This window comes from Arachis ipaensis, chromosome B7 (assembly GCF_059453495.1).
Source record: "Arachis ipaensis isolate K30076 ecotype BB chromosome B7, ASM5945349v1, whole genome shotgun sequence".
Taxonomy (NCBI): Eukaryota; Viridiplantae; Streptophyta; class Magnoliopsida; order Fabales; family Fabaceae; genus Arachis; species Arachis ipaensis.
In genome coordinates, this window is record NC_142442.1 from 91811726 (window position 1) to 91836991 (window position 25266).

Consider the following 25266-nt stretch of genomic DNA (forward strand, 5'->3'; position numbering starts at 1 on the left):
TGTTCTTGACAAATGGCACTGAGGACAGTGCAAAGCCTTCAGTGTGGGGAGGTCGGTCAGTACCTGACTTCCAGAGGTAATTTCTCTTCCCTAACGCCAATAAAATAGGATATTTAGTTAGTTTTTCGTTTGTAGAATAGGATAAATTGCATAGTAATAGGTTAGTTGCATGCATGTTCTACTTGATTGAAAAGACGATAAGTTTCTTCTAAGACCCTATTTTTGGAACAAAATTTCACTAATTTTACTCAAAACTTTTATGTTAAATTTGCTTGAAGTTGTATTTGGAACATGGTTTTTGAGCTAAAGAACATACAACCTATGAGACTTTGAGCCTAAACACATGGTTACATTATTTAACCATAATTATTTTATTCTTGTGTGTTTACTTCTCTATGATTGTAATCTATATTTTGTTTCATCCTGTATGTCCAATGTTTAATATATTTATATGCTTGCATATGATTGAGGCCATTATTTGTTTATCTCACTTATCCAAATTAAGCCTACCCATTAAGTTACCTTTGTTAGCCACTTTGAGCCTTTAAATCCCATTTGTTATGCATTTTACCACATCACTAGCCTTAAGCGGAAAAATAATTATATATCACAATTGAATCTTTGGTTAGCTTAAGATAGAATTGTGTGTTAATTAAGTATGGGAAAATTGTGGGAACAAAAGATAATAAGGGAATGTGTCATGATGATATAATGGGAATTTGGGTGCCTACTCATGTGAAACTATAAAAATTAAAAATCTATGTGCATTGATAAACTATGTTTATTTTTATGTTAAAAAAAATCCAAAAATATTCAATAATTAAATAAGGGGACAAAATTACCCCAATGCTAAGTTAAATTTCAAGGATCAATGCATATATGATAAAATTAAGATAAAAGTTGATACATGAGTAAGGAATGTGAAAGGGAAATTTTGGGTAGCTAGGTATGAAATTTGAGTTATATAGAATATATATATGTGTGTTAGGTGAAAGCTTGTGTTAATTAAAGATTCAATTTATAAGCTTACTTAGCCATATATGTACCCTTACCCTTACCTTGGCCCCATTACAACCTTAAAAAGACCTCATGATGTTTGCATTGGTATATTAAATATTGTTGATTGGTTAGGAGAAGAACAAAAATTAGAAATCATGATTAGAGAAGGATAGAGTGATTACTCTATACACTAGATAGACTAGAGTGTACATACATCATCAGTGAGGGTTCAATGCTTGAATTCTATGTTCCCTACTTTCATGAACTACCTTCTTGCATTTTTATCTGTTGTTACTATATAAGAATTGAATTAGTAGAATTTGATTTGTGATTGTCTTGAAGAGCTTATTTACTTTTAACCAAGTGGACAAGGATCATATAGTTGCATTCACATATATAGGATGCATTGCATTGCATGAGTTTTACATGTTCCTACTCATTTATTTTATCTCCGTCAACTAAGCATGAGGACATGCTAATGTCTAAGTGTGGGGAGGTTGATAAACCATTATTTTATGGTTTATATTGTGTTTAATTGTGTGGTTTTATCAAATCTTTACCCACTTATACATTAAATTAGCATGTATTTACAATTCCTTCCCAAAATTACTCCATGATTGAAAACTTGCTTTTTAGAGACTTTTAATTATGTATTTTAATTCTCCTTTATTCCATTCGATGTCGTGATCTGTGTGTTAAGTGTTTTAGGCTTTATAGGGCATGAATGACTTGGAGATTGGAAAGGAGGCTTGCAAAAATGGAAGGAACACGAGAAATTGAGGAGATGACCAGCGAGAAGTGACGCGGACGCATGGCTCACACGACTGGGCAAAATAGAGGAAATCGCAGTGACGCGCTCACGTGCCTGACGCGAACGCATGGATTGTAAATTGCACACGTGACGCGAATGCGTGGACGACGCGCACGCGTGGCAAGGCAAAACGCTGGATGATGCGATCGCGTGACGTGCGCGATCTGCAGAATCTGTAGAATTCACTGGGGGCGATTTTGGGCCCTGTTTTGACCCAGTTTTTCGGCCCAGAATAGCAGATTAGAGCCAGGGAACATGCAGAGACCTAAAGACAAGATTCATTCCGCATAATTTTAGTTTTAGATCTGATTTTACTCCTCCTCTAGGTTTTCTCTCTACACATTCATAGTTCTTAGGATTTTGATTTTATTGCTTTTTGGACTGGGATATTGAGAAGAGTTATTATCTCCGTCAAGACTTCGTCATTCTAGTTTGTTTCCTTACTTGTCACTTACTCTTTCATATCCTTAATTTCTTCAGAGTTACTATTGGATTATTTTTAGAATTTATTAATGCAAGAACTATTTTTATTTAATTGATCCTTTTGATTATTATTTATCATGTCTTTCTTTACTTCCCTTTCTTATTTTGCAAAGTTTATATTCATAATGAGCGAGTAGTTCCATAACTTAATTGGGAGTTGATTGAAAGGAGGACCTTGAGTTGGATGCTCAAGAGTAAAATTATAGTTGGGTTTAGCGTTGGGTCGCCCTCTAATCATTGACACTAGTCCTTCCCAAGGGAGAGGATTAGAACTTGTGAATAGAAACTGACTTCCAACTTGCTTAACTTTCCTTTGTCTGGTAAAGGATAACTGAGCAGGCAACCTTCAATTATCACTTTTATCTTGGGAAAACTCCAACAAGGATAGGACTTCCGACTAATCTACTCCCGGTCAAGGTTTTTATTTAAATTACACAAATTCTCTGATTTAATTTTCTGTCTAGCAAACTCAACCCCTTTTGGAAAACATCTGATTAGTAAAATAGCACACCTTTCTGCAACTCGTTGGGAGACGACCTGGGATTCATACTCCCATTATTTTAATTCTGATTTTGTGACAACCCTTCTAAATTGATAAGCAGATTTTTGGTTGGTTAAGAACTATACTTGCAACATATCTCTCTATAATAATTTCTTAACTCGCCAATTTCCGCCACGTCAGCATGCATTGAATAATTGTTGATTGTTAGATGAAAAACAAATCTCAGAAAGCATGATTAGGGGAGAATTGAGTGAATCAACCCTATACACTTGAGCGACTAGAGCGGATACACATCTGGTGAGGGTTCGATCACTCAATTACATGTTTTCACCCATGATCATCTCTTTTCTTGCAAGTTTGTAAATTCTTTTCAATAACTCAATTCAATTGTGGGTTTGACTTAGTTGTTAATACCTTTAGCCCTTATATTCATATATGTATTCTTAGGAATGGATTTATTTTGACCAAGTAGTTGCATTCATTTAGATAGATTGCATGTAGATAGTTTGCATTGAATAAATGTTGAGACCCTTTGTTTCTTTCTTGAGTTTAGCATGAGGACATGCTTAGTTTAAGTGTGGGGAGGTTTGATAAACCCCAATTTTGTAGTTTATCTTGTGCTTAATTTAGGGGATTTTATCAACTTATCCCACATTTATTCAATGAAATAGCATAGTTTTGTAATTCTCCCTGAATTTGTGCTTAAGTGTGAAAACATGCTTTTTAAGCCTTAAAATAGCTAAATTTAATTCACTTTAATTCCATTCAATGCCTTGATATATTTGTTGAGTGATTTCAGATTCATAATGAAAGTATCAATGGAAGAAGTGAAGAGAAAAGCATGCAAAGCGGAGAATTCATGAAGAAATGAGCATTTGGAGAATTCAAGGCCACACGCACACGACACCACGCGTACGCGTGAAGAGGACATTCAAGCCACGTGCACACGTCAACCACGTATACGCGTGAGGAGGAAATTTTCCCATGACACGCACGCGTTGACCACGCGCACGTGTGACGTTAGGCACGTGACCTCATTAAAGGCAATACGCTGGAGGCGATTTCTGAGCTTCCCAGGCCCAAATCCAACTCATTTCTGAGGCTATTTCATGCAAAATTCAAGATGGGTCAAGGGGGGAGCAGTTAGATTAGCTTAGGATCATGTAGGTTAGTTTTCTAGAGAGAGAAGCTCCCTCTTCTCTCTAGAATTAGGGTTCTTAGGTTAATTTTCCTCTTAGATTTAGGTTTAATTTCTTGTTCTCATCTTGTTTTCTTTACAATTTATTTTTCTATTGTCTTGATTTTCCTATTTCCTCTTGTTAATTTCTCATTTTGGTTACTTTTATGTTCATGCACTCTTGTTAATTTTCATTTTCTTTAATTCAATTTTGAGGTATTTCATGTTTAATGTGCTTTCCTTAGTTGTTATTGTTAAATTCTTGCATTGGGTAGTGGTAGAATTTATATTTCTTGCAATTTATTATGCTTTCCTTTTATGCCTTCCAAGTGTTTGATAAAATGCTTGGTTGGATGTTAGAGTAGCTTTTTGAGCATTCTTGGCTTGGAAAGAGAAATTAGGCAATCTTGAGTCACCAATATCCAATTTAGATTAGTGATCTAGAGTTTTTAGTTAATATTATTTCTATTGACTCTAATCTCTTGCTAATTCAATTAGTGAGTTGATTAGAAATTTTGGATTGAGATTAACTAGTCTTGTTAGACTTTCTCTCATGTAAAGATAACTTAATACCTTCTTCCAATGTTGGAGATGATTAAATAGGATTAGCTCTTGTTAATCATTGTATGATAATTAATGACTAGGATAGAAAGCCTAGATTCTTAATCCTTGCCATGAATGTCTCTCTTTATTACTTGCTTTCTTTGGTTGTTTGTTTTATTTTATGATCATTTTTTTCTCGCCCTTTATCAACCCAACCCGTGAAACTCATAACCAATAATTGAGCACTCGATTGTAATTCCAGGGAGAACGACCCAGGACTAATACTCTCAGTTATCTTTATTGGGTTGGACTTGTGACAACCAAAATTAAAATTTGATTGAGCATTACTTGTCGGTTGGGAACTATACTTGCAACGAAGTTCTTTCCTCTAACCGAGAAGAAATTCTTAACTGACGATTTTGCTCTTTCAGCTCACTTACTTTCAAAAATAAATAGTATTCAGTTCACATCCCGCCAAGAGTCACTTTTCCTCAAATCAATTTCCTTTAAAACCAAACCAGCTAACATTCTCCGAAAATGCTAAGCAACTTTAAAATCAGACCAATTGTAAATCTCTTTGAAAAGACTCAGAAATCATTCATTCTTAGGGGAGGACAACCAATCTCTTTTTCATAAATTCATTTAAGATTCTTAAAATCATAGCTTTTTTATTTAAATCAATCAAAATAAAATTTAGACCAGAAGTTCCGAACCAATTTTGAAACCAAATCATTTAAAATAAAACCAATTCATTTAAATCAAAAACCAATTTTAGTTTCATTCTTAAATCTGAAACATTGCCAAAGGTTCGAAAATTTGTTCTGCTTTGCTAAACCAAAATTTAAAAAATACTTTAACTTCTTCCAAAATGTCATAAAATGATATTATTCAATCAAAGTTCAATTACATTTAAATTCACTAAAACTCCTCCGAATGTAATTCTTTAATCAAATTCAAAGCATACGTCATTTTCATATTTAAATCGACCTTAACAACACAATTTCTTCTTAAATAAATTAAACTCAAAACATAACTCTTTTCTTAATAAATAAAACCCAAAACAAGATTCTTTTCTCCATAATTCAAACTCATAACACAACTCATTTCTTTCTTAATAAGTCAAAATTAAATAATACAACTTCTCATATCCAAATAATTCTAATTAACGTTTCAAATAAAGTCTTAAATTTTATAACAAACTTTCGGTAGTACCTCCCCTAAAACTCGAACTTTGCCACCCTTCTCGGATCCCAACTAAACCATTTCTCAACCTTTTCCAATAGGTTCAAAACCAAATTATTTCTCAAAAAAACTAAATTCAAATTTTCAAATATTAAATCATTTTCAATGTCAACCAACTCAAAATCAAATCAATTCCCAAAGTTAAGTCATTTCTATTGAATTGAACCCATTTCTAAAACTCAAATAGAATAAATTCAACAATCGCTAGTTTAACAAAATCAATTAGTAATTCAATCAATAAACAGTCATATTCATCTAAAATAGACCAGACAATACATAAGACTTACATAATCACCAAAATGTATTTTTCACATCAATATCCATTTATAATAATTTTGAAGTATAAAAAAGTTTTTAGAAAAACCCCGACCTCAAAAAGTCAGAACCCATAAACCAAACGCGTCAAAGAAACCTTTTTCCTCTCAGCCCACAATTAGCGGAAGCTGCAACTACAGCTCCACTAAATCCGCAGCCACGGCAGCAACTTCAATTCACTAACATGTAGTAACCAGAACTCAATCCTAAGGCATTAACATCGCAAGAACCTTAGTAACATATAACAGAACAGTGACTAACAGAGTTCGAAACAAGGAACAACTTACCAGACTTGCCAATAACCGAGAAAACAAAGCATAGACAGCTCTGGCAATGACACAGCAGCTTGATGTTGCATGCAACAGCCATTAAACTCAGCACGCAAGACCCGAAACTCGACCCTACGTTACCAACATCTCAGAACCTTTAATAACTCATAACAGAATACGGATTTCAGAGGTTCTAGAACAAAACACTTAGCAAGAAGACAGATGCTTTGTATTACCCGGCCTAACCGAAATTAATTAAATAATAAGTTAAATAGGAGCGAATATGGTTGGAAGATTTGGCAATTGGAATTTGATAATTTAAATATGATATTTGGATTCAGTGAATTTTTCCGAGTCGGAAAATATAGTTTTCTACGTAAAAGCGCGCAGTGGAATTTTGACCGGAAGTACCAGCTGAGATCTGTCTGGTACTACAGCTGAGGAAATTGATTATGGGTAAATAAGATCAAGAAATGAGAAATTATAATTAGGGAAGGTAGAAATATTTAAAGTGCGATTTAGAGTGCTAATCTTAAAGATTTTGGCCCAAAATTGGGCCAATGGGCAAAAATAAGTGAACCGGGCCTAAGTGGGCCCAAGACCCAACATATATAAACATTAGTTGTGAGCATTTCAGCTCATTTTACCCTAAAAAGAAGGGTTGGGGCGCTGATTTGAGAAGAGAGAAGAGAAGAGAGAAAACCTAACTCTCTTTGATCTTCAAACCACCATAACTTCAGCTACGGAGCTCCGATTGACGAGCCGTTTACAGCCACGCATTGCTCTTTTCATCTTCTACGATTCTATCTAAGTTTGGTGGTGAGTATTCCATTCATCTCTGTCCAGTTTTTGAAATTCCCCACTGTTACACGTTTTTGGGTAGTTAGTGTTGAAATATTGTGATTTTGGGTGTTTAGGGATACTCCAACATAGATTCTAAGTAGGTTCTATCCCTACTTCATATGGGCTGAGGTAAGAAGTGCTCAAACCCTTGTGATTTGTCATTTTTATGAGCCCTAAGTTGATGTATGTATGTGATATTGGTTATGTTAGTGTATTTGGTGATGTTGGTGCACAATTGGGAGATTGGTATTGCTTGAGGAGTTTTGGTAAGGCTTGGAGCTAAGGTTGGTGAAGAATTCCAAAGAAGAGGCTTAATTGGTTTGGCTACAAGAGGTACAGTTTAAGTTTCATTTAAGTACCGTGTGTTGTGATGAGAATTCCTAGGCTAGATGCCCCTAGGATTAAGTTTGGATTGTGTAAATGGTTGGTGCTAATATGCATAGTTGATATGTAATGTGAATTAATGATTGGGTTGAGAATTGTGTGACCTTGTATGCTTGGTGTATTGAGAATTTGATGTACTGGGTAATGAGTATTGATTTGTGGTTTATGCATTTAAATTGTGAAAATTGGGCCGGAGGCCGTGAATTTTGGGCCGGAGGCCGGAAATAGGTAAGAAAGGTAAGTCGATGTGTGCATTGTATGATGGCACAAGTGATTGGATGAATTTTAGATAATGAATATATGAATGATTAGGTTGGTTATTGAATAATAAGGTTTGAGAAGTTGAAGTGTGGAATTTGGTAATTTTGGGTGAAATTATGTAGATGAGGTATGTTTGGTTCGGTTGAGATATATTATGTGATCATATATGTGATTATAATTATTGATGCCTTGATGGTATGATGATGCATTAGAGATATGTATGTTGTGATATATGCTTGGGGAATAATTAAGGTTGATTTGTGGGTGAAATCACGTGATAGTGAGTATGATATTGATTATGTATAATGATGGTTGATTGGAAATGGTATTATTGGAAATTGGGATGAGGAAGGATGTATGACATGATATTGTGTTTGTCCTTTAGCCATTTGATTGAGAAGTGTTAAAATGGTTGGATGTGGTTTTGGGAATTTTTGGTAAAGTGTTAATGTGTGAGTTGAGGATGGCTTGATGTGGATTTTGGTACATTTTGATTGATTTCAAAAAGGGTTGAAATTGGCATGTTTTGGGTGATTTTGAAAAGAGTTGAAAATGGCTTGTTTTGAAAATGGTACCTTGTGGTTTTGTATGAAAACATGGTTTTTGGGCATACTTTGATAGGACATAACTTGGACTACGGATCTCTGTTTTGTGCCAAATCTGTTTAGAAATGAAATTGGATCCGGGATGTCCATGCCGTTCGAAGAACGGGTGAAAAATGATTTAAAATGAGAAAGTTATATCCGTCGGAAGATTGGGGGGTTGAATTTGTAAATTCTGCAGCTTTTAACTTAGAAATTTTTTAGCAGAACGACCCTCCGCGCGTAGGCGCACTTGGCGCATATGCGCCGTTCTTCAAGAAAGCACTATCCACGCGTGCGCGTGGTGTGCGCGGGCGCGTCGATGCGCTGTACCAAATGCCCAGCCATTTTCCCGAGAGTTGTGCCAGTTTTGTGCCTGGGGCATAAATGTATCCGCGCGTACGCGTGGCTGACGCGTACGCGTTGTTTGGCAAATTTTCAATCCACGCGTCCGCGTCCATGACGCATACCCGTGGCCCTGTTTTCATGCCAAAGTTGATTTTTGAGTTTTAAAAGCCAAATCTCATACTTCTAAGCCTCCGATCTCACCTCTTATGTATTAAATCATTATGATATGCCTAGCAATGAGAAAGGAGCTAGGGGATGTGGTAACTTGCGAGTGAAGCAAGGGGAAAAGTTATGATCAATGATGATCAAAGATGATTATATGAGATATGGAGGATGACGGTGGAAGTACCGTGTATGCCATGAGCCGGAGGGCTATATTTATTGATAAATGGCCAGTTCTTGATTGGACCATGAGCCGGATGGCTGAGTTATTACCGGGTTACGGCAAAGCCATTATTGTTTATGGCTGTGTATAAATGCATATATGATTAATGAATGAATATGTTAAATGGATAATAATGAAAAATATTGAAATGTGATGTGCGACCCCGGGTAGTAGGCAGTGGCGTTGTCCACTTGCTCCGGGTATAAGACGGGAAAGGAGGATTATGATAAACGAGTTTAATCATGGAGTTTTGAATAAATGTGTATTTGTGATACCTGGGTAGTAGCAAGGGTTGTGGTTCGTCCCGCTTGCTCCGGGTCATTGTCTGAGAATTGATAATAATGAAGGGTGACTATGAATAAATGTTTATTTGTGATACTTGGGTAGTAGTAAGGGTTGTGGTTCGTCCCACTTGCTCCAAGTTAATGTTTGAGATTTGGTAACAATGAATGTTGATAATATGAATTGAGATTGAATGAATGTATGTTTGAGATACCTGGGCAGTAGCAAGGGTTGTGGTTCGTCCCACTTGCTCCAGGTCAGAGATTGTGACGCCTGGGTAGTAGCGACAGTAGTGGTGAATCCACTCGCTCCAGGTTGAGCTTTTAAACACCCGCCTGGGTAGTAGCCGCAGTAGTGGTTATTCCACTGGCTCTGGGTTGAGCGGGTAGTAGCAAGGGGGCTGTAGCTCAAACCTACTTGCTCCGCAATGGGTGTTTTTGTCCAATGGTTAGCTACCAGGACTTGTCGGGTTGGCTATATAACCGACAGATGATATCATCAGCCATAGGGCAGGCATTCATCATTTGCATATGTTTGAATTGTTTGGGTTTGCCATTTGTCTTGGATTTCTACATCATATATGCCATGTTACCTGACTATATGCTACTTGTTCTACTTGTATCATGTTTATGTATTACTTGCCTGTATTGCTTGTGTTTGTACAACTGAGAGGCCCCTCATGCTGGTGTCGGTGGGTGTGAGGGCTGTTCTTGATGGGATGAATTGATGATGCGATTGCATGATGATGTATTGATATAGAACTGCTGAGGCAGAACAACTGGTGATGGTTTTGCTTATGATTCTGAGTCTGATTCGTGGAAGAGTCAGCGAGTTAGGAAACATGTGAAACATGAATTGAATTTAGCACTCCCTTATGACAGTTGCCTATTCATGGATTAGCGAAAACCTAGGATGAATAATTGGTGAAGAAGTTTAGGATGCTTAGTGAGTTTTTATTGCAGTACATTGAATTTATTTGGCACTTTTACCGTACTGGGAACCCATGGGCCCGGGGTTCTCATTCCGTATATATCTCTTGTTTTTCAGATACAGGTCCAGGTGCTCAGAAGTGAGTTGTGGGTCGTCTGAGAGACGGCGAAGATCTTTATTTCCTCTACTTTGTGTTTTGATTAGAATCTCTCCACCTTTGTTTTGGAAAGTTTATATTATGTATTGAACTCTTTGAATTTGCCTATAGAGGCTCTCATGTTTCCTTCGGGAGAGATTAGGATATACTGTTGTCAACTAATTTCATAATGTACCCTAGCCGACCTAAACTTCGCGGGTCGCGACTAGTGGCTATTTACTTATGTTATATATATCTATCTGTTATCTATCTCTTAATCTCCTCTACGCCTTGTCCGTATATCGTTTTCGGCTTCACGGTTTATCTTTTGTTGTCGAAACATGAGAGATACGTCTTCGCGATTTTATTTCTACTCTTTTCAGGCTTCTCGATTAATACTCCTTTCGAAATTACCTATATTTATTTATTAAAAATCCACCTGAGAGTCGTACCACCGTAATATCATTGACTTATGACTCGAGCATAAGGATTTGAATATTAGGGTGTTACATGCTTTACTGGCTATTTCCGACGCGAAGCTTTGACGGTGGCTGAGCAGCGATAAACGGCGGCACACAGCAACCCAGACGCAACGACTACCTAGCGGCGGCAGTGGAACGCTAACGGCAACGGCGACAAAGATCTCGACGACAGTGACACGCAGTGCTGACAGCGATGAGACCGGTCGCGGCCCTCTCTTCCTCGCGCTTCTCCCTCTCTTTGCAGTTCTCTTGTTCGACGTGGCTTGTGGACAGTTCGGCGGAAACGGCTCGGTGGCATGGTCCCCTACCAAGGTCCAACGACGACGCGACGATGACTACTCCTCTCCCTCAATGCCGCACTCTCTCTGCCTCTCCTCTGCGAGGACAATGACGACAACGACGGTGGCATCCAATCCCGCCGGCGCCGTCACCTCTCTCCTCCTCCCTTTCTCCCTCTTCGTGCTTCCCTTCTTCCTCTTTTCTTTCCTTTCGTTCTTCAGCTGCTGTTGCTGTGTGTGTTTTATGTGTGTTGAGTTTGCTGAAGGAGGAGGGTAGCGGCTAGGGTTTTGGGAAGAAGGGGGAGTGTGTTTGAGTGTAATTAGGGTTAGGGTTAGAGTTTCAATTTGGAGATTTCGAGATTAATTTAGGTGTGTGTTAATTTTAATCAAATTAGGATATAGAGTATTAATTTGAAATCTAATTAAACCCTTAAATTTACTTCAAAAATATCATTTGTTGTATCAAATTACTAATTGATTTTCAATCAAATACTCTAATTAAAAATATAAGATAATATAATTAATTTTCTTTATTCATAAATCATAAAATATTAAATTACAAAAATATTAATTATTTAAATCAAATCATATAAAATCGTTATTATTTTACGATTATTAAGCTTTATAATTTAGATATAGAATATTATTCAATAATCATAAAATTATATAAAATTTTAATTTAAATAATCAAAATTTTATTATTTTCAAATTTCTAAAACTTTAAATTGTAATTAGAAAAATACTCAATAATTATAAAGTTGGTTAAAAATTTTAATTTAATTATCAAAACTTAATTTAATTACATTTAATAAAATAATTTCTGAAATTAAAGTCTTTAACGAATAACTTAAATTGAGATCGACTGTTAATCAAATTTTCAAAAGTTTTAGGTATTACATTAGACCTAATGTTATCTATTTCCATTAGTTTTTCGACAATGATAGAGTTATTTATAGAATGCCAAGAGACAGTTACTTCTATTGTCTAATAATAACCTGATACTCTTACTGATTGAAATATATGCATCCTTAATCTGATATTAGGATCTTCCCTAATAACCTCTCTTACCTTCATATTTTCTAATTTTATTCTTCTATTATATCTTCTAAGATCTATTCTTTAGAAATTTTTTGTAATAACTCGTCATGTTGGAACTTCTTAAAATTTTGAACTATAAACCTTTGAGATAGCATGAATAATAATTATTTCATCTTTCGATGACTTTTTTTAACTGTGAAATTGTCATTTATTCTCATAATTTTATAATATATTCTATAAATTACTTTAAGAAAATCATATTTTTTTTCAATAATATCTTTTGACATCTTAATATATAATTTAAGAGTTTTGAAGGTATATTCATTTTTCAAACTCATAGTAAAGTTGGGATAACAATTAAAAAATATCAGACTATTATAAGAATTACTTCCTAACAGAGTAATTAAAGAATCTTTAAATTTTTTAAATTTTGTATCTCATAAGACCATTAATTGGAGATTTTGATTCCTAATCTAAAATTGGATTTAACTGCTACTTAGATTAGCTCCATATGAATAAAATTATAATCTTTTTCTTAGTATTCTCTTAACTTTCTTTCTTCTAATATATTTATAATATTATTATTACTTATTTCTTAGATAGTTGTATTTTAACATGTGTATCCTATTATTTTTTTTGTTTTCAAAAGGCCTGTCTTTTACAAACTTCATTTTTACTTATGATTGATACAGACCAGTCATGACACTTTTTCTCTAACTTTAACTCACTTAAAATCCTTAACAACCGAGGCATCGTCCTTCATCATAGGTACATGTTACGAGTCCATTCTAACTTATCAATGGTTTTACTGCTGTCGTATAAGACTTACTACCAAGACCACTATCTAATCTGACTAACGTATGAATGACTCTCACCGTTACAATATTTTTGAAAATTAAAGGATTTCTGATATAGGCTAAAAAACTTTAGAAAATATTATCATAAATTTAAGTAACAGTTCAATAATAAAAGTATCTTAATAATGTAATTCTAAACTTTCACTTGGCTCTAATACCAACTATTTTTATAAATTTTCAAGCGTGCACACATACACACAAAATAATTATAAATACTAATAGAGAATCGAGCTAATGATGTTAAGACAGTAATACGTAATCTTTACAAAGTTATCATAATGTGAACTTTTATTCAATATAATACTTGCAAATAATACAAAGCTTGCAAAAAAAAGACTAATAAGAGAATTGGTAATACTTAAAGTTACGGATGCAGAAAATTTTGATAATAAGAGCAAAATATAATAATAATAATAATAATAATAATAATAATAATAATAATTTTTATAATAAAAATATTATGTGTATATAAAAATTAATTATTAAATTATTTATTAATTATTATGTATTTATATATAAATATGTGTATTGTTTAATTTATTTTAATATATATTTTTTATTTTAATATATATATACAGGTTGTTATTTTCTATGTACATATAACATGATTAATTTTTAAAATATTTAATTTATAAATGAAAACATTAAAATAGTTATTTTAATAATAACATATAATTTAGAATTTTATTATTTAGATTTCATATTTTAAAAATATTAAGTAATATTTTTCCTAATAATACAATTGAAATATTTGTCTTTTTATATAGGATAATGCTACATATTTATTTATTTTTTTTTATTAACCAAATCCATCCAAGTTAGTTTAAGATAATAAAAATCAGTTATGACTAATATTATTTCAAGTCTTATTATTTAATTTGGTTAGACTTAGTTCATAAAAAGACTTGAATGCGTAGTATTACTCTTACATATGCATAAGTAAATACTTATTCAGAAATTCACTTCTCATACAATTAGAAGCCAATTCTTATTGATATTCATAATTGAGAAAGTTCTTTCAACTAATGCAGTTATTATGAAAAAAAATAAAAACTAATATAAAAAAAAGATAAATAATACTCTTTTGAGTCGATTTATAAAAAAAACACAAATTTTATTTAAATTGAAAATTGATAATATAATAATATCTAATATGAAATTCTTAAATTGACTATGAAGTATCAAAAATTGAATAAAACATTATTGTGTGGTCAAATTCAATAATTTAGTGAGGGCAAATAAATATTAGGGATAAGTATGGTTTTGGTCCCTAAAGTTTAGCGCCAGAATCGAAATCGCCCCTCATCTAATTTTCGATTTAAAATCGTCCTTAACGTTTTTTTCGTATTAAAATCGTCTTTTTTAATAAATTTTTTTATATTATTCCTAAACTACCCTCTATTTTAATAAAAAAGTTATAAAATTTAAAAACATAAAAAAAAAAACGTGTTGTTGGCGGGAGGGGAAACGCATCGGGGAGGGGGGAGGAAAAGGGTAAGGGGGAGGGGAGGGGAGGGGAGGGAAAGGGGATAGGGGAAGCCAACCCCTCACCGCCGTGCACAGCGCCTCACCGTCGCGCCCAGCCCTCACTGCCGTGCCCAGCGCCTCACCGCCAGCTACGCCCAGCCCTCACCGCCCAGCCCTCATCTCTTTGCCCAACCCTTACCGTCGCGCCAGCCACCCACGCTAGAGGAGATAGATCGGACAGAGAGAGACGCGAAGAGGGAGAAGGACTCGCGTTGCTGCTTCTTGCCGCCTAGCCGCTGAGGGAAGCCAGCGCCACCGTCGCCGCTGCTCCTCGCCGCCTCGCCACTGCTCCTCGCCGCCTCACCGCTTTAGCTTCTTGCTGTTATGGGTTCTGATAATAAGTTTGCCAGTGGTCCTGCTTGGCCTTTTGCATCTGATTATTTGAATTTCTGATTTGGCTTTGTGCTTCTCTGTTGAATTTGTTGATTTAGTTGTGTTGATTTGTTGATTTGTTGCTTTCTGTTTCTGCTTGTGTTAAATTTGTGCTTGAATTTGTTGATTTTTTGTTTCTTCTTCTTTGTGTGGAGGTGGAGGTGAATGTGGGAGGTGGATTGATTTTCTGTTTCTGCTTCTCTGTGTGGAGGTGGAGGTAGGGGGTGGGGGGAAGGGAAGACGGGGAGGGGGAGGGGACGTGGGGGTGGGGGGAAGGGAACCGGGAGGGGAGGGGACGCGCGGTGGGGATGGGGGGTGGGGGGAAGGGGAGACGGGGTGGGGGTGGGGGGAAGGGTAGGTGGGGGTGGGGGACGGCGGCGGCGTTGGTGGTGGTGTTGGTGGTGGTGCTGGTGCTGGTGGTGGTGTTGGTGGAGGTTGTGGTGGTGGTGTTGGTGTTGGTGGTGGTGGTGGTGGAGGATGTAATTGTGTTGGTAGTGGTAAGAGTATTTTTGTCCAGAAAAATAAAAATGACGATTTTAATACGAAAAAAAAAACGTTAAGGATGATTCTAAATCGAAAATTAGACGAGGGACGATTTCGATTCTGGCTGAAAACCTTTGGGACCAAAACCATACTTATCCCTAAATATTATTATCATATATTACTCAAAAAATTTTCAAATTGTAGTGGGGACGGTTGCCCCCACAATGATATTCATACATCCGTCCTTGCTTAAAGATAATACAAAATATAAGAGATTATAAGAGTGAACTCGTGTGTGTATATATATAATTAAAGGATATAAAAGAACACAATTTTTTCAAATAAAAATTTAAAAATTAAGATATAATTATACTGATTATTTTTTTGTATGTTTATAAAATTTATATTAGAATATATTTTTTGTTTATTTAATTTTTAGAATTTTGTAGAAAACACACCCACTAACAACTCAATACTCCCCTCCCCCTCCGACCGAAAGAAAGTCTGCAGGACGTAAAAAAATTTGGATTCCCTCCAACAATTGCTGTACCAAAATTTACTCTCCAACATTAGTTTTCCTAGTGTCATTGATCTTTTGATCAACTTGGGTTTCATTCCTGACCCCAAAAAAACCTTGGGTTTTGATATTATATTTTTATGGATCATATAACAATCATTTATCACAAAAAGGTCATTATATTTACATGTACCCTAAACATTGTCTTCTGCTGATGAATCAGAAGCAGAGTCATCCACGGTGGAATTTGATGTAGTCTCCAATTGACTCCCAGTCTCACTGTCTGAATTTCCGCCTGCTCTTTCTTCATTAGGGTGCTTTAAGAACCAGTACATTATACTAGCTGTTAATGTAAGGATCATCTTTTGATTCACCTGAACATGTTTACAAAATTAAAGGGGCAACGGTTATGCATTACATAAACTTTAAATTTAATTCTAAACCACATTATCAAATACTACTCCTTTATCATTTCCATAAAGAGGTTTGTTTCAACAATTTATTTTGTCGATCATGTAAAAGATTCTTTTATAGAAATTAAATAATAAGTTCTTATATTTTTTTTTTTTGGTGACTATAAGTTCTTATATTTGAAACGTAGTATCTTCTGTCAAAAGGAAAAAAATACGTAGTAACAAAAATATTTCTTGCGAATTTTCAAATGTGAATTTCCCAATTTTTTTTTTGAAATAGTGAATTTCCCAATGTTATATATATGAGAACAACGGTTTATAATGAATGTGGCAAAAAAATAACTAGACCGTCGACTTTCATATAAAAAAAAATTAAAAACTTATAGAAAGAACTCATTTGATTTTCGAAGGAAAAAAAAAATCAGAATATTCAAAGACTAAATTAATTATCGAATAAAATCTCAAGGACCAAATTTATAATAATCAAAGATCATATTGTTACATGACCTTTTTAAATTAGATAAGTCTAGTTTTATAACTAGTAATGAAGGTAGGGAAACAAATGAATACATTTAACAAGTTTCTCCATATCAGAGCTTTTTTTTTTAAGGATAAATTTTGTACATCTTTTTTTTTTTATAAAAGGATAAATTCTTGTTTTCGGTAGCAAGAATTAATTCTAATAAGTCATAAAAACTCTAATATCATGTATAAAATTATTCATCTCAAAAGCTTAATATGTCATGTAACAACACAAATAATTATATATCTAAGTATTTAAAAATATCTCCATTCTTTTTAAAAAATTTAAAAACTATAAATTTATTTCTTAGAGAAAATCATATTTCTTCCTCTATACCACATTTACCTTTTTTATTCTTAAAGGATCAAGTTTATGCTTGTTTCAAGAACGAACATGATCATACATGATGTTTTTAAAGTAAAAAAGTCTCAATTTAGTCTCTTAATTTCTATCCCATAATTGATTTAGCTGCTAGATTTTAACTTTGCTCAATTTTGTATCTAAGTTTTATAACTATAAATCAACCTTTTTGTCATTAGTGATAACGTATAACATTGCATTAAATTGCACTAAAGGTCATTTAATGGAGTAAATTTAACAATTTTTATTCAATTTCATTAAGCCTACATCCTTTATAATAAATCAAGTTTTGACACTAGTATTTTCTTAACTACATCCTTTATAATGAAGGACGTTTTGACACTAGTATTTTCTTAAAACTGAATACGCATTTTTTATTAATTAAAAAATAATTTAAATACATAATTAATTAGTAATACTTATATTTTTATATGAATGTTAACTGCCAAAATTATTTAGTGTATGAATAGTATTTTTCATCTTTATTTATATAAAATTTAAGAGACCAAATTAATGTTTTTTATGGGGCTAAATTGATTTCAGCACGTTTATTATCATCTGAACTAGATTTTAAACTATCACGGTGAAAATTAACTACACACATAAACATTCTGTCAGATAGATTAATGACGAGATGAACATCTTATATTCACGATTATAAAACTCAAAAAAACCAATTGCGTAAGTTTAGGATTAAAACCAAACTGATTATCAAGTTAAAATTCATGACCAAATTGAGTCTTATTTATTTTTGTTGTTTTTATCTCCTCTGATTAGTTTTATTATGTGACCTTGGTAATTTATTCCAGATTTGCCCCTTTCAAGATAAATGAAGAGGTTGGTGGAATTGTAGTAATAAAAATATAGATTCCAAACTACCTCAGTGATATCTTCAGGAAGCAGGAATATAGAACATCCAAGCTTTCTTGCAATACTGATGATGTAGGTGGCATTCATCTTTTTCTCCTGATCTGTGTAAGATAAACACGGGTACACCAAGTATGAGACTATTATGTTCCCCTAAATTTTTGTTCAAAATAAACGCACACAAGTTTGCTAATGAAAGAGCAGATATGAATAATGAATTAATGATACATAAACCCATGCATGATGTTGGTGTCAACATTTTAACCATTCATTTTGTATGGAGATTGATGTGTGTACGTACACTTCACGCCAAAAAAAAAATGGTTTGAAGAAACATAGTAGCTAAAATCTCAATCTAATTCTTAAAATCATCCAATATTATGATTTTAACTAAGTCAATTGATTTTCCAAATTTGTACTGAAGTCTAACAATTTTACGATTTAATTTGTTACAATTTCATGTTTTACATACTTAATTTACTTTTCTGATTTCGCTTAAATTTTCTCTACCTAAAAAGTGTGAATGCCTTGAAAATCCGGAATTCTCGATGGAAGTATCAAATCTGCTACAAATCATGTGGTAATCATGTAATTAACATGCTTTTGGAAAATGCAAACTGAAAAGTTGAGAGTTAAAAGGAAAAGAAAACATACCGGTGACTCCTTTTGTCACGAGACCCCAATTTACAGCTCTGGTCTGTACAGCACTAAGAAGCTCAAGGAAAAAAATTCCATCCGATAAACTTTTATCCTGAAATGAGAATTAATTACAACACTCAGAATAACTACCTAAAATGAAAGAAATATATTAGTTAAAGATAATTATTTGCAACACATATTAATTAAAGTGATTGGGTTGTTTTGGTGTATAAATTATTTTTCTAATTTTAAACCCTAAATCCTAAACCGTGCTGCCAATCCATCAGATTGCAAAAAATTATTAAAACTAATCCTTTGAAAAACTCATCAATAAAAAACAATATGTCTTCTTGTGACTGCCAATCAATGCACTAGTATGGATCTAATGCTTTATTGCTTTTCAAAAACTGGTTTTCTTATGAAGTCCAAGGCCTAAGTTCTGAACGGAATTTTTAAATAACTAATTCCAATCCTTCTATCGGATGAACTTCAAGAAGAGAAATTATTCATGTAAAAAAGGGGCTTCCATTGATAGCTTATTCACGTCCGGTTCGATATTCAAAACGTTGATCTTAGGCCTCAAAAAGTTAAGATTATGAGTTGTCTATGTTGGCTTTCTTAGTACTTAATCTTCTGGATCGAAAACAAAAGAAGGACTATTTTCAAGTTTACTCCATGTACCTTAAAACTACCCATTTGCCTTTGACTTCCGGAGCTGCTCACTTTGATGTTTGCCCATTGTAGAATATCAGCATCAGTAATTTCCTTCCCATAAGAGTGAAATCTCAAGTTCTTCAGAAGTTGTAGAATATTATATCGCATCAATTGCCACAAATAAGCTACAGAGAAGATTAATAATATTTTATTAGACTTTAAACATTTAGTGTTTGGATAGAAAAAACAGACATAGAAATTGATATAGTGGACACATAAATGAAATAAAATATTAGTTTTTTATTCTATTTATTAGTAGTGTGGGATAGTGACAGAAGATACAAAAAATTTCTGTAAGATAATTCTGCTCCATTTTCCTCATTCTTTCCAATTAAAAACTATACAAGAAATTTTTTTCCCTAAATAGTAATACAGTCTCTACCGTTTCTCATTCCATGCAAGATACAAAGTTTTGAGTTTAATCAATCAACTGAGAAATCAGCAACGTACCTAGTATTAATTTTTTATATCCCTGCACAATGTCATTACCAGCAATGTTTACCAGCGAAAACTTAAGTTGTTTCCCTATTTTCACAACTTGGTTGCAGTTCTCGACTTTCTTAAATGGCATCTTAATAGGAGGCTTGTTGGCAATCTTCCAATTAACGATCCCAGGTGACACCTTATCAAGAGTCTCTAAGAGTACCCACCTGTAAATAAGCAGCACCCTCCGGCTTAAGAGATTAAAATCTCAGACGAAGATGAAGCAAGTTTTGGGAGAAATCAACAACATTTGTGTTATCTGTTATGTGTAGATACGTGATATTGAACACTGGGCTAACTCACACCTCATTTACTCAAGGATGAGTTGTAGACCCAATTTTAGTGCTAACTCACCCGTTTCTGACATCCTCAAAGACATTGTTGATGTATGTTGAAATGCCAAGGCTATTCATCCAGAGGCGAAAGGCTCTCTCTTCTCTTGAGTCCTGTGTATCATCTGGCAGTGCTTCAAGCAGCGAATTCTGTCTTGTTTGGGTTGAAAGTCCATTCCTATAAGATATTAAGAAGATAGATAATTCAGTTACCGTGAATATATAGTTAAGGTGAAGACTCTAGAAAAATAATATACTTTGGCAATCAAGTTCATATTCAATATTGGTGCACAAAGACACTAAACGACACGATGAGCAAGGGCGCCTATAGCAATATGTTTAAAGAAGTTTGTATTCCTATTTGTGAAGTAATCAAATTTGATAGTTCAGCTAAACTTCGGGTGACAAGTTTAGAGTTTAATTGTGCCAAGAAATTAAGCTTGAAGAACAAACACCATAACTTTGGCTTTACAATTCGGAAGTTTCCAGGAGCAAATGCAAAGTGTAAGTTAGTAAGCCATGTTTGGTAAGTGTCTTAACACAAAAAATGGCAATCAAACCAAAACAAATAAAAGTTGTGTCTATCTTTGTCACTGTTGTCCCCATTTTACAGGTGAATAGAAAATTGAGTAAATTTTAATTTGTTGGAGACATTTTGCCCATTTTGATATGGATCTAATACATGTCTGTGTCTCTGTCACAGGCCAAACAGAAGAATACGAGAGTCATGGACAATATAGCCGGTCAACATAAGATTTGAAGCATTTTGAACTTCTGATATATCGCTTAAGAGAAAGAATAGTATCACCTGTGCTGGAAAATATGTGCAACAAAGGCAAGGTTAAGATTTGGGGAACCTTCCACTATATCTCTTGCAGTCAAGTATCGTTTGCAACCCATCTTATCTGCATGTTCAAGCACTAACTTTGCTCTTTCGAAAGGATTTTTAACTGCCAATGTGGAAGGATTTGTGTATTCAGGTGCAAGAACATTTAGAAGATGAGCATATGCCTCAGCATCCTGCAAGGGAATATCAATATATGTTCAAATGCCTATTACACAACTTTTGTATTTCCACCTAAATGTTTTATGAGCATACCAAATATGTCTATAGCTTTATTGTTTGAACCCTAATAAAGAAACCAGAAATCATGAATTGATAATTGTTAGTATCCTTATTTATTAAATAATTTATAACGTAAATGTTTCATTCTTTACTATTTAATATCGTCTGGAGAACAAAATAAATGTTTAATGGTGTTTTATTAACATGTAAGAACGGCATATGTTAACCAATAAAAGTTAAGAGAAGTCATAGATGTTATTATAGAGATTTGATTTGATTTGATAAATGTTTTATCACTTTTACTAATCTAAGACCACTGGTTAAGTACCAAAGTATTTATCACCTTAACTAATCCCAAATTGGTATACGAATAAGATTTTATTCTACTTCAGTGACGCTAAAACTTATGGTGCAAGAAAATAGTTTTTAAGCATCCCAACCAAAGGAAAGCATGACTAGATTGTGATTTCAAAAATTACTAGTTACCTTAACATCAGAGGAGAAATTTGTGACAATCTTCTTGTACCCTGCTTTCTTCAAATGGAAATTCATCCACCTTAACAAGATCTTTTCTGGTGGAAGATTCATCAGCTCTTCCATTTCCTGTTGATTTTAAAATTCTGAAGGTTATATTGATACATACATCAAATGAATGAATATAGAAAAGATAAAGATAACCAAGCAAGTAGGTGTCGTCTATGATGTCTATGTTATGATGATTATGGTGGCTACGATGTCATAAAATTAAAGTTAACACTTTTATACTATTTAACAACGCTTTTTAATTTAAAAAACTAAAAGAAAATGTATTACCAAGATGTAAAAAAAAAGTGTGACTTTAATTTTAACAATACGTGTATAGTCACCGCCATAGGCACCATAGACGCTACCATGAGTATTACCTTACTATCATCGACCAGCTCCACAAGCTGAGGAGTTTTCTTTAGGTTCAGGTCTGCCAATAATTGTATCTGTTTAGCAGTTAGCACACCGACACCAATAAGAATCTCAAAAATCAGAGGTTATGAGTAACATTCTAGTGATCATTTTACCTTAATAATCTGCGAAATCAATCCAAGCACCAGATGACGCTGAAACGAAACAAAAATTAAGTTGAATAGAAAGAATATCCCAACAGTAAAACAGAAGATGGAATTATTTCTCTTAGGAAATTTCTAGTCCTCTTATTTGAACATTTGAGCTCATAATTTGGCTGAAACGATGCTGCTTTGAAGCTTGAGCTATGATTAAACACAATCAAGCAAGTATGTACTAAATCCAGTTAAATACATCTGTGACAAAGAAAAATAAAGGCTTTCATTTTGAACATAATCTATTAAGTTATTCCAAAAAATTACATGTCAGTGATAATGCTACCTTGATATGTGAAAACTGGAAAGGTATACAATTCAAACATACCCTTCCTTCAATTAAGTCTTGAGTGCCAATGTTGACTACAGTACATCCTATTGCTTTAGCAGAGTTGAGACAAAGCGTGTGGTTTTCATTTCTTTCCCATGGATTAAGTAATCTTTTGGTATTGATTGTGCGTTCATCAATCGTCCCCGGAACTGCCACATTAATAAGCTTACTGCAACAAATGTTAATTTGCATTAGCAACCAAAGCCATTGCCAGAGAAAGTAAAATGTAAGATACGGAAGAAAGTAAGCTTATACTACCAAAGAAGAACACCATCTTTCGCAATTTCAAAGAGGTCATTGGTTGAAGGATCTATTGGAAGGTATTTTTTGAGGAACTCATCTCCTCCAAGAAGATAGTTATTTATATGTGCAACATATGATGCCTTCTCAGATTCACTTATTGTGTGAAGTAATGTGGTGGTAGCAGCCTTCAGGAATGCTGAGGAGTTCTTCGCAGTACTTCCAGTTCTTGAACTTGCAAAAGTTTGTAGTTTTAAGTAAACCTGCCATCATTATAACACTATCATCTGTTATCACTCAAATAAAACTTTGTCGTAGCCATGCTAATGTGTACTAAGCCTCATTTGAGGTTATTTTTGATGTACCATATAAAGTTTTTACACGGTAATCCTATGTGTGTTTATATATATATATATCAAAAATGCTATTTGTAAACCAAAATAAGCCACTAAAATCAGCCACCGTATATAGTGTAATTTATTTTCAATGCGTATTATATTCTAACATGTAAATATGGTTACAGTTCTCTTCTTTTCTTTTGTTGGTGCATTTTCGGTTTTCAATTTATAACTCCAGTTTTAGAAGCTTTGTGCATTGAAAGTCAAACTAACTCTAAGACGAGCTTCTAATAAATGATCTTATTTAAGTAATTGTTTTAAAATATCTTTTGAAAAAATAAAAATAATTTAATGTTTGAATATTTCATGTAAAAATATTTCTTTTTTTATTTATCAAATAGATTTAGATAAAATAATATAAAAATATTTTTTATTTATCTATTAGATTAAAATATCTTTTTTTAAAAGAATGACAATCATAGTTTTTAAAAAATTTTTTTGATTTTTCATGTGAGTTCAGTTTCTTTAATTTCTTACATTTTCTGAGTCCCGACTCTCAATTCCGAGACATACGAAAATGAACGGATATGAAAGATTGGAAGAGATCAGGAAAATGATAGAACTAAAACGCGATCTGTTGTGTGGATATAGTTCTTCTAATAAAAAATAAATAAATAAAGGATTTGATACTTGAAAGGATTACACTGAATCCAGTTCAATAATAACAAGAAGATACCTTGAGAAACAACTCAAAGTCGACATCATCGTCAGTGTTGGGATACAAATTGTTGAGGTAAGATGCTCTCTCTTCCTCACTTAGATTTTCTCCCACAACTTTCATCCTTGACATCTTGGACGCTAAGTCGCCAATAGTAAGCCTCCCATTCTCCCTCCGCATGCTTACAAACTGCCCCCACATCCACAAACAATCATTAGAAAATAATCAATGATGCGATGAAGAAAGCGATACTCAAAACATTTACAACAAAGCATGAAAACTTACTTGGGATTTTAAGCTGCGAAGCTCCACCTGAGTGAACTGGTTTTGGAGCCATGGATCTGAAACAAGAATGCCCCAATGACTAGACATGTTATTTATTTATTTATTTGAATTAGTTTCTTTTGGTTCTCCTGTTTTATGATCCTTCCTAATGCAAAAGAATTATAGGGGCGATGAGAGATCAGAACTCGGAAGAAAAAGCAGCCTATGTATCTGATCTATTTTTTCTCTTACTAGCTTTCGCTTTCCCTTTACCATTTCTCTTAATATCCATTAAGCTTATTAAAAAGTAGGAACGGGTAGGAGAGTGTGTTAGAAAAGAAGGCAGAAGAAGAGCAAACACTTTGGGACAGGGAAGAGCTGTCATATTTCAAAGTTGTTTAGGAGAGAGAGAAAATTCAAATTATTGCAAGAAGGTCCTTGTACACTAAGTCCTAACTTCTAAGTTCCTTGTAACACTGGCGAGGGGCCCTTTGTTGCCGTTAGAGAAATAAGACATTATTTTCAAAGTTTAATCCCGTGTCTTTTTTTAATTCATTTAAGCTCTCGTAATCTCAAGAACCAAAAAAATAAAAAAATAAAAAACTCTCGTAATGTCAAAAACTCAAGTGTTATGGTTGAAGTTGTTAATTTATTGTATTACGGGACTTGATTAACTGGTATAAAAAAAAAACAGAAAACCATATAAAAAGGAGGAGTTTTGAAGTTCTAAATTATATTTAACATAAATTTTTGGTGGATTATAGCATACAGATGTTATTTCATAAAGAGATAAAGATATTCTCATTTGTAGAATGGTTATTCGATACCTAACTCTTCTTTCC

General features: G+C 33.8%; 1 protein-coding gene across 1 annotated transcript; it reads right to left on the minus strand.

Annotated features, from left to right (window-relative positions):
- Positions 1-16033: 16033 nt before the first annotated feature.
- On the minus strand, positions 16034-25092 carry LOC107609291 (Actin binding Calponin homology (CH) domain-containing protein). Its single transcript, XM_016311180.3, has 14 exons — positions 24446-25092; positions 24179-24349; positions 23123-23367; positions 22862-23033; positions 22495-22533; positions 22345-22413; positions 21929-22045; positions 21185-21396; positions 20399-20554; positions 20012-20211; positions 19529-19686; positions 18863-18959; positions 18221-18312; positions 16034-16419 (listed from the first exon to the last, which is right to left on the minus strand). Exons 1-14 carry the CDS (start codon positions 24530-24532, stop codon positions 16240-16242), a joined length of 1995 nt encoding a protein of 664 aa, XP_016166666.1. The 5' UTR covers positions 24533-25092; the 3' UTR covers positions 16034-16239.
- Between the last annotated feature and the right edge of the window lie 174 nt (positions 25093-25266).

Coding starts and splice junctions, on each gene's coding strand:
- LOC107609291 (XM_016311180.3), bottom strand. CDS start 24,532: ATGTCTAGTCATTGGGGCATTCTTGTTTCAGATCCATGGCTCCAAAAC. Junction 20,212..20,398: donor TTTGAGGATGTCAGAAACGG/GTGAGTTAGCAC, acceptor GCTTATTTACAG/GTGGGTACTCTTAGAGACTC. Junction 18,960..19,528: donor GGCAAATGGGTAGTTTTAAG/GTACATGGAGTA, acceptor TTCTCATTTCAG/GATAAAAGTTTATCGGATGG.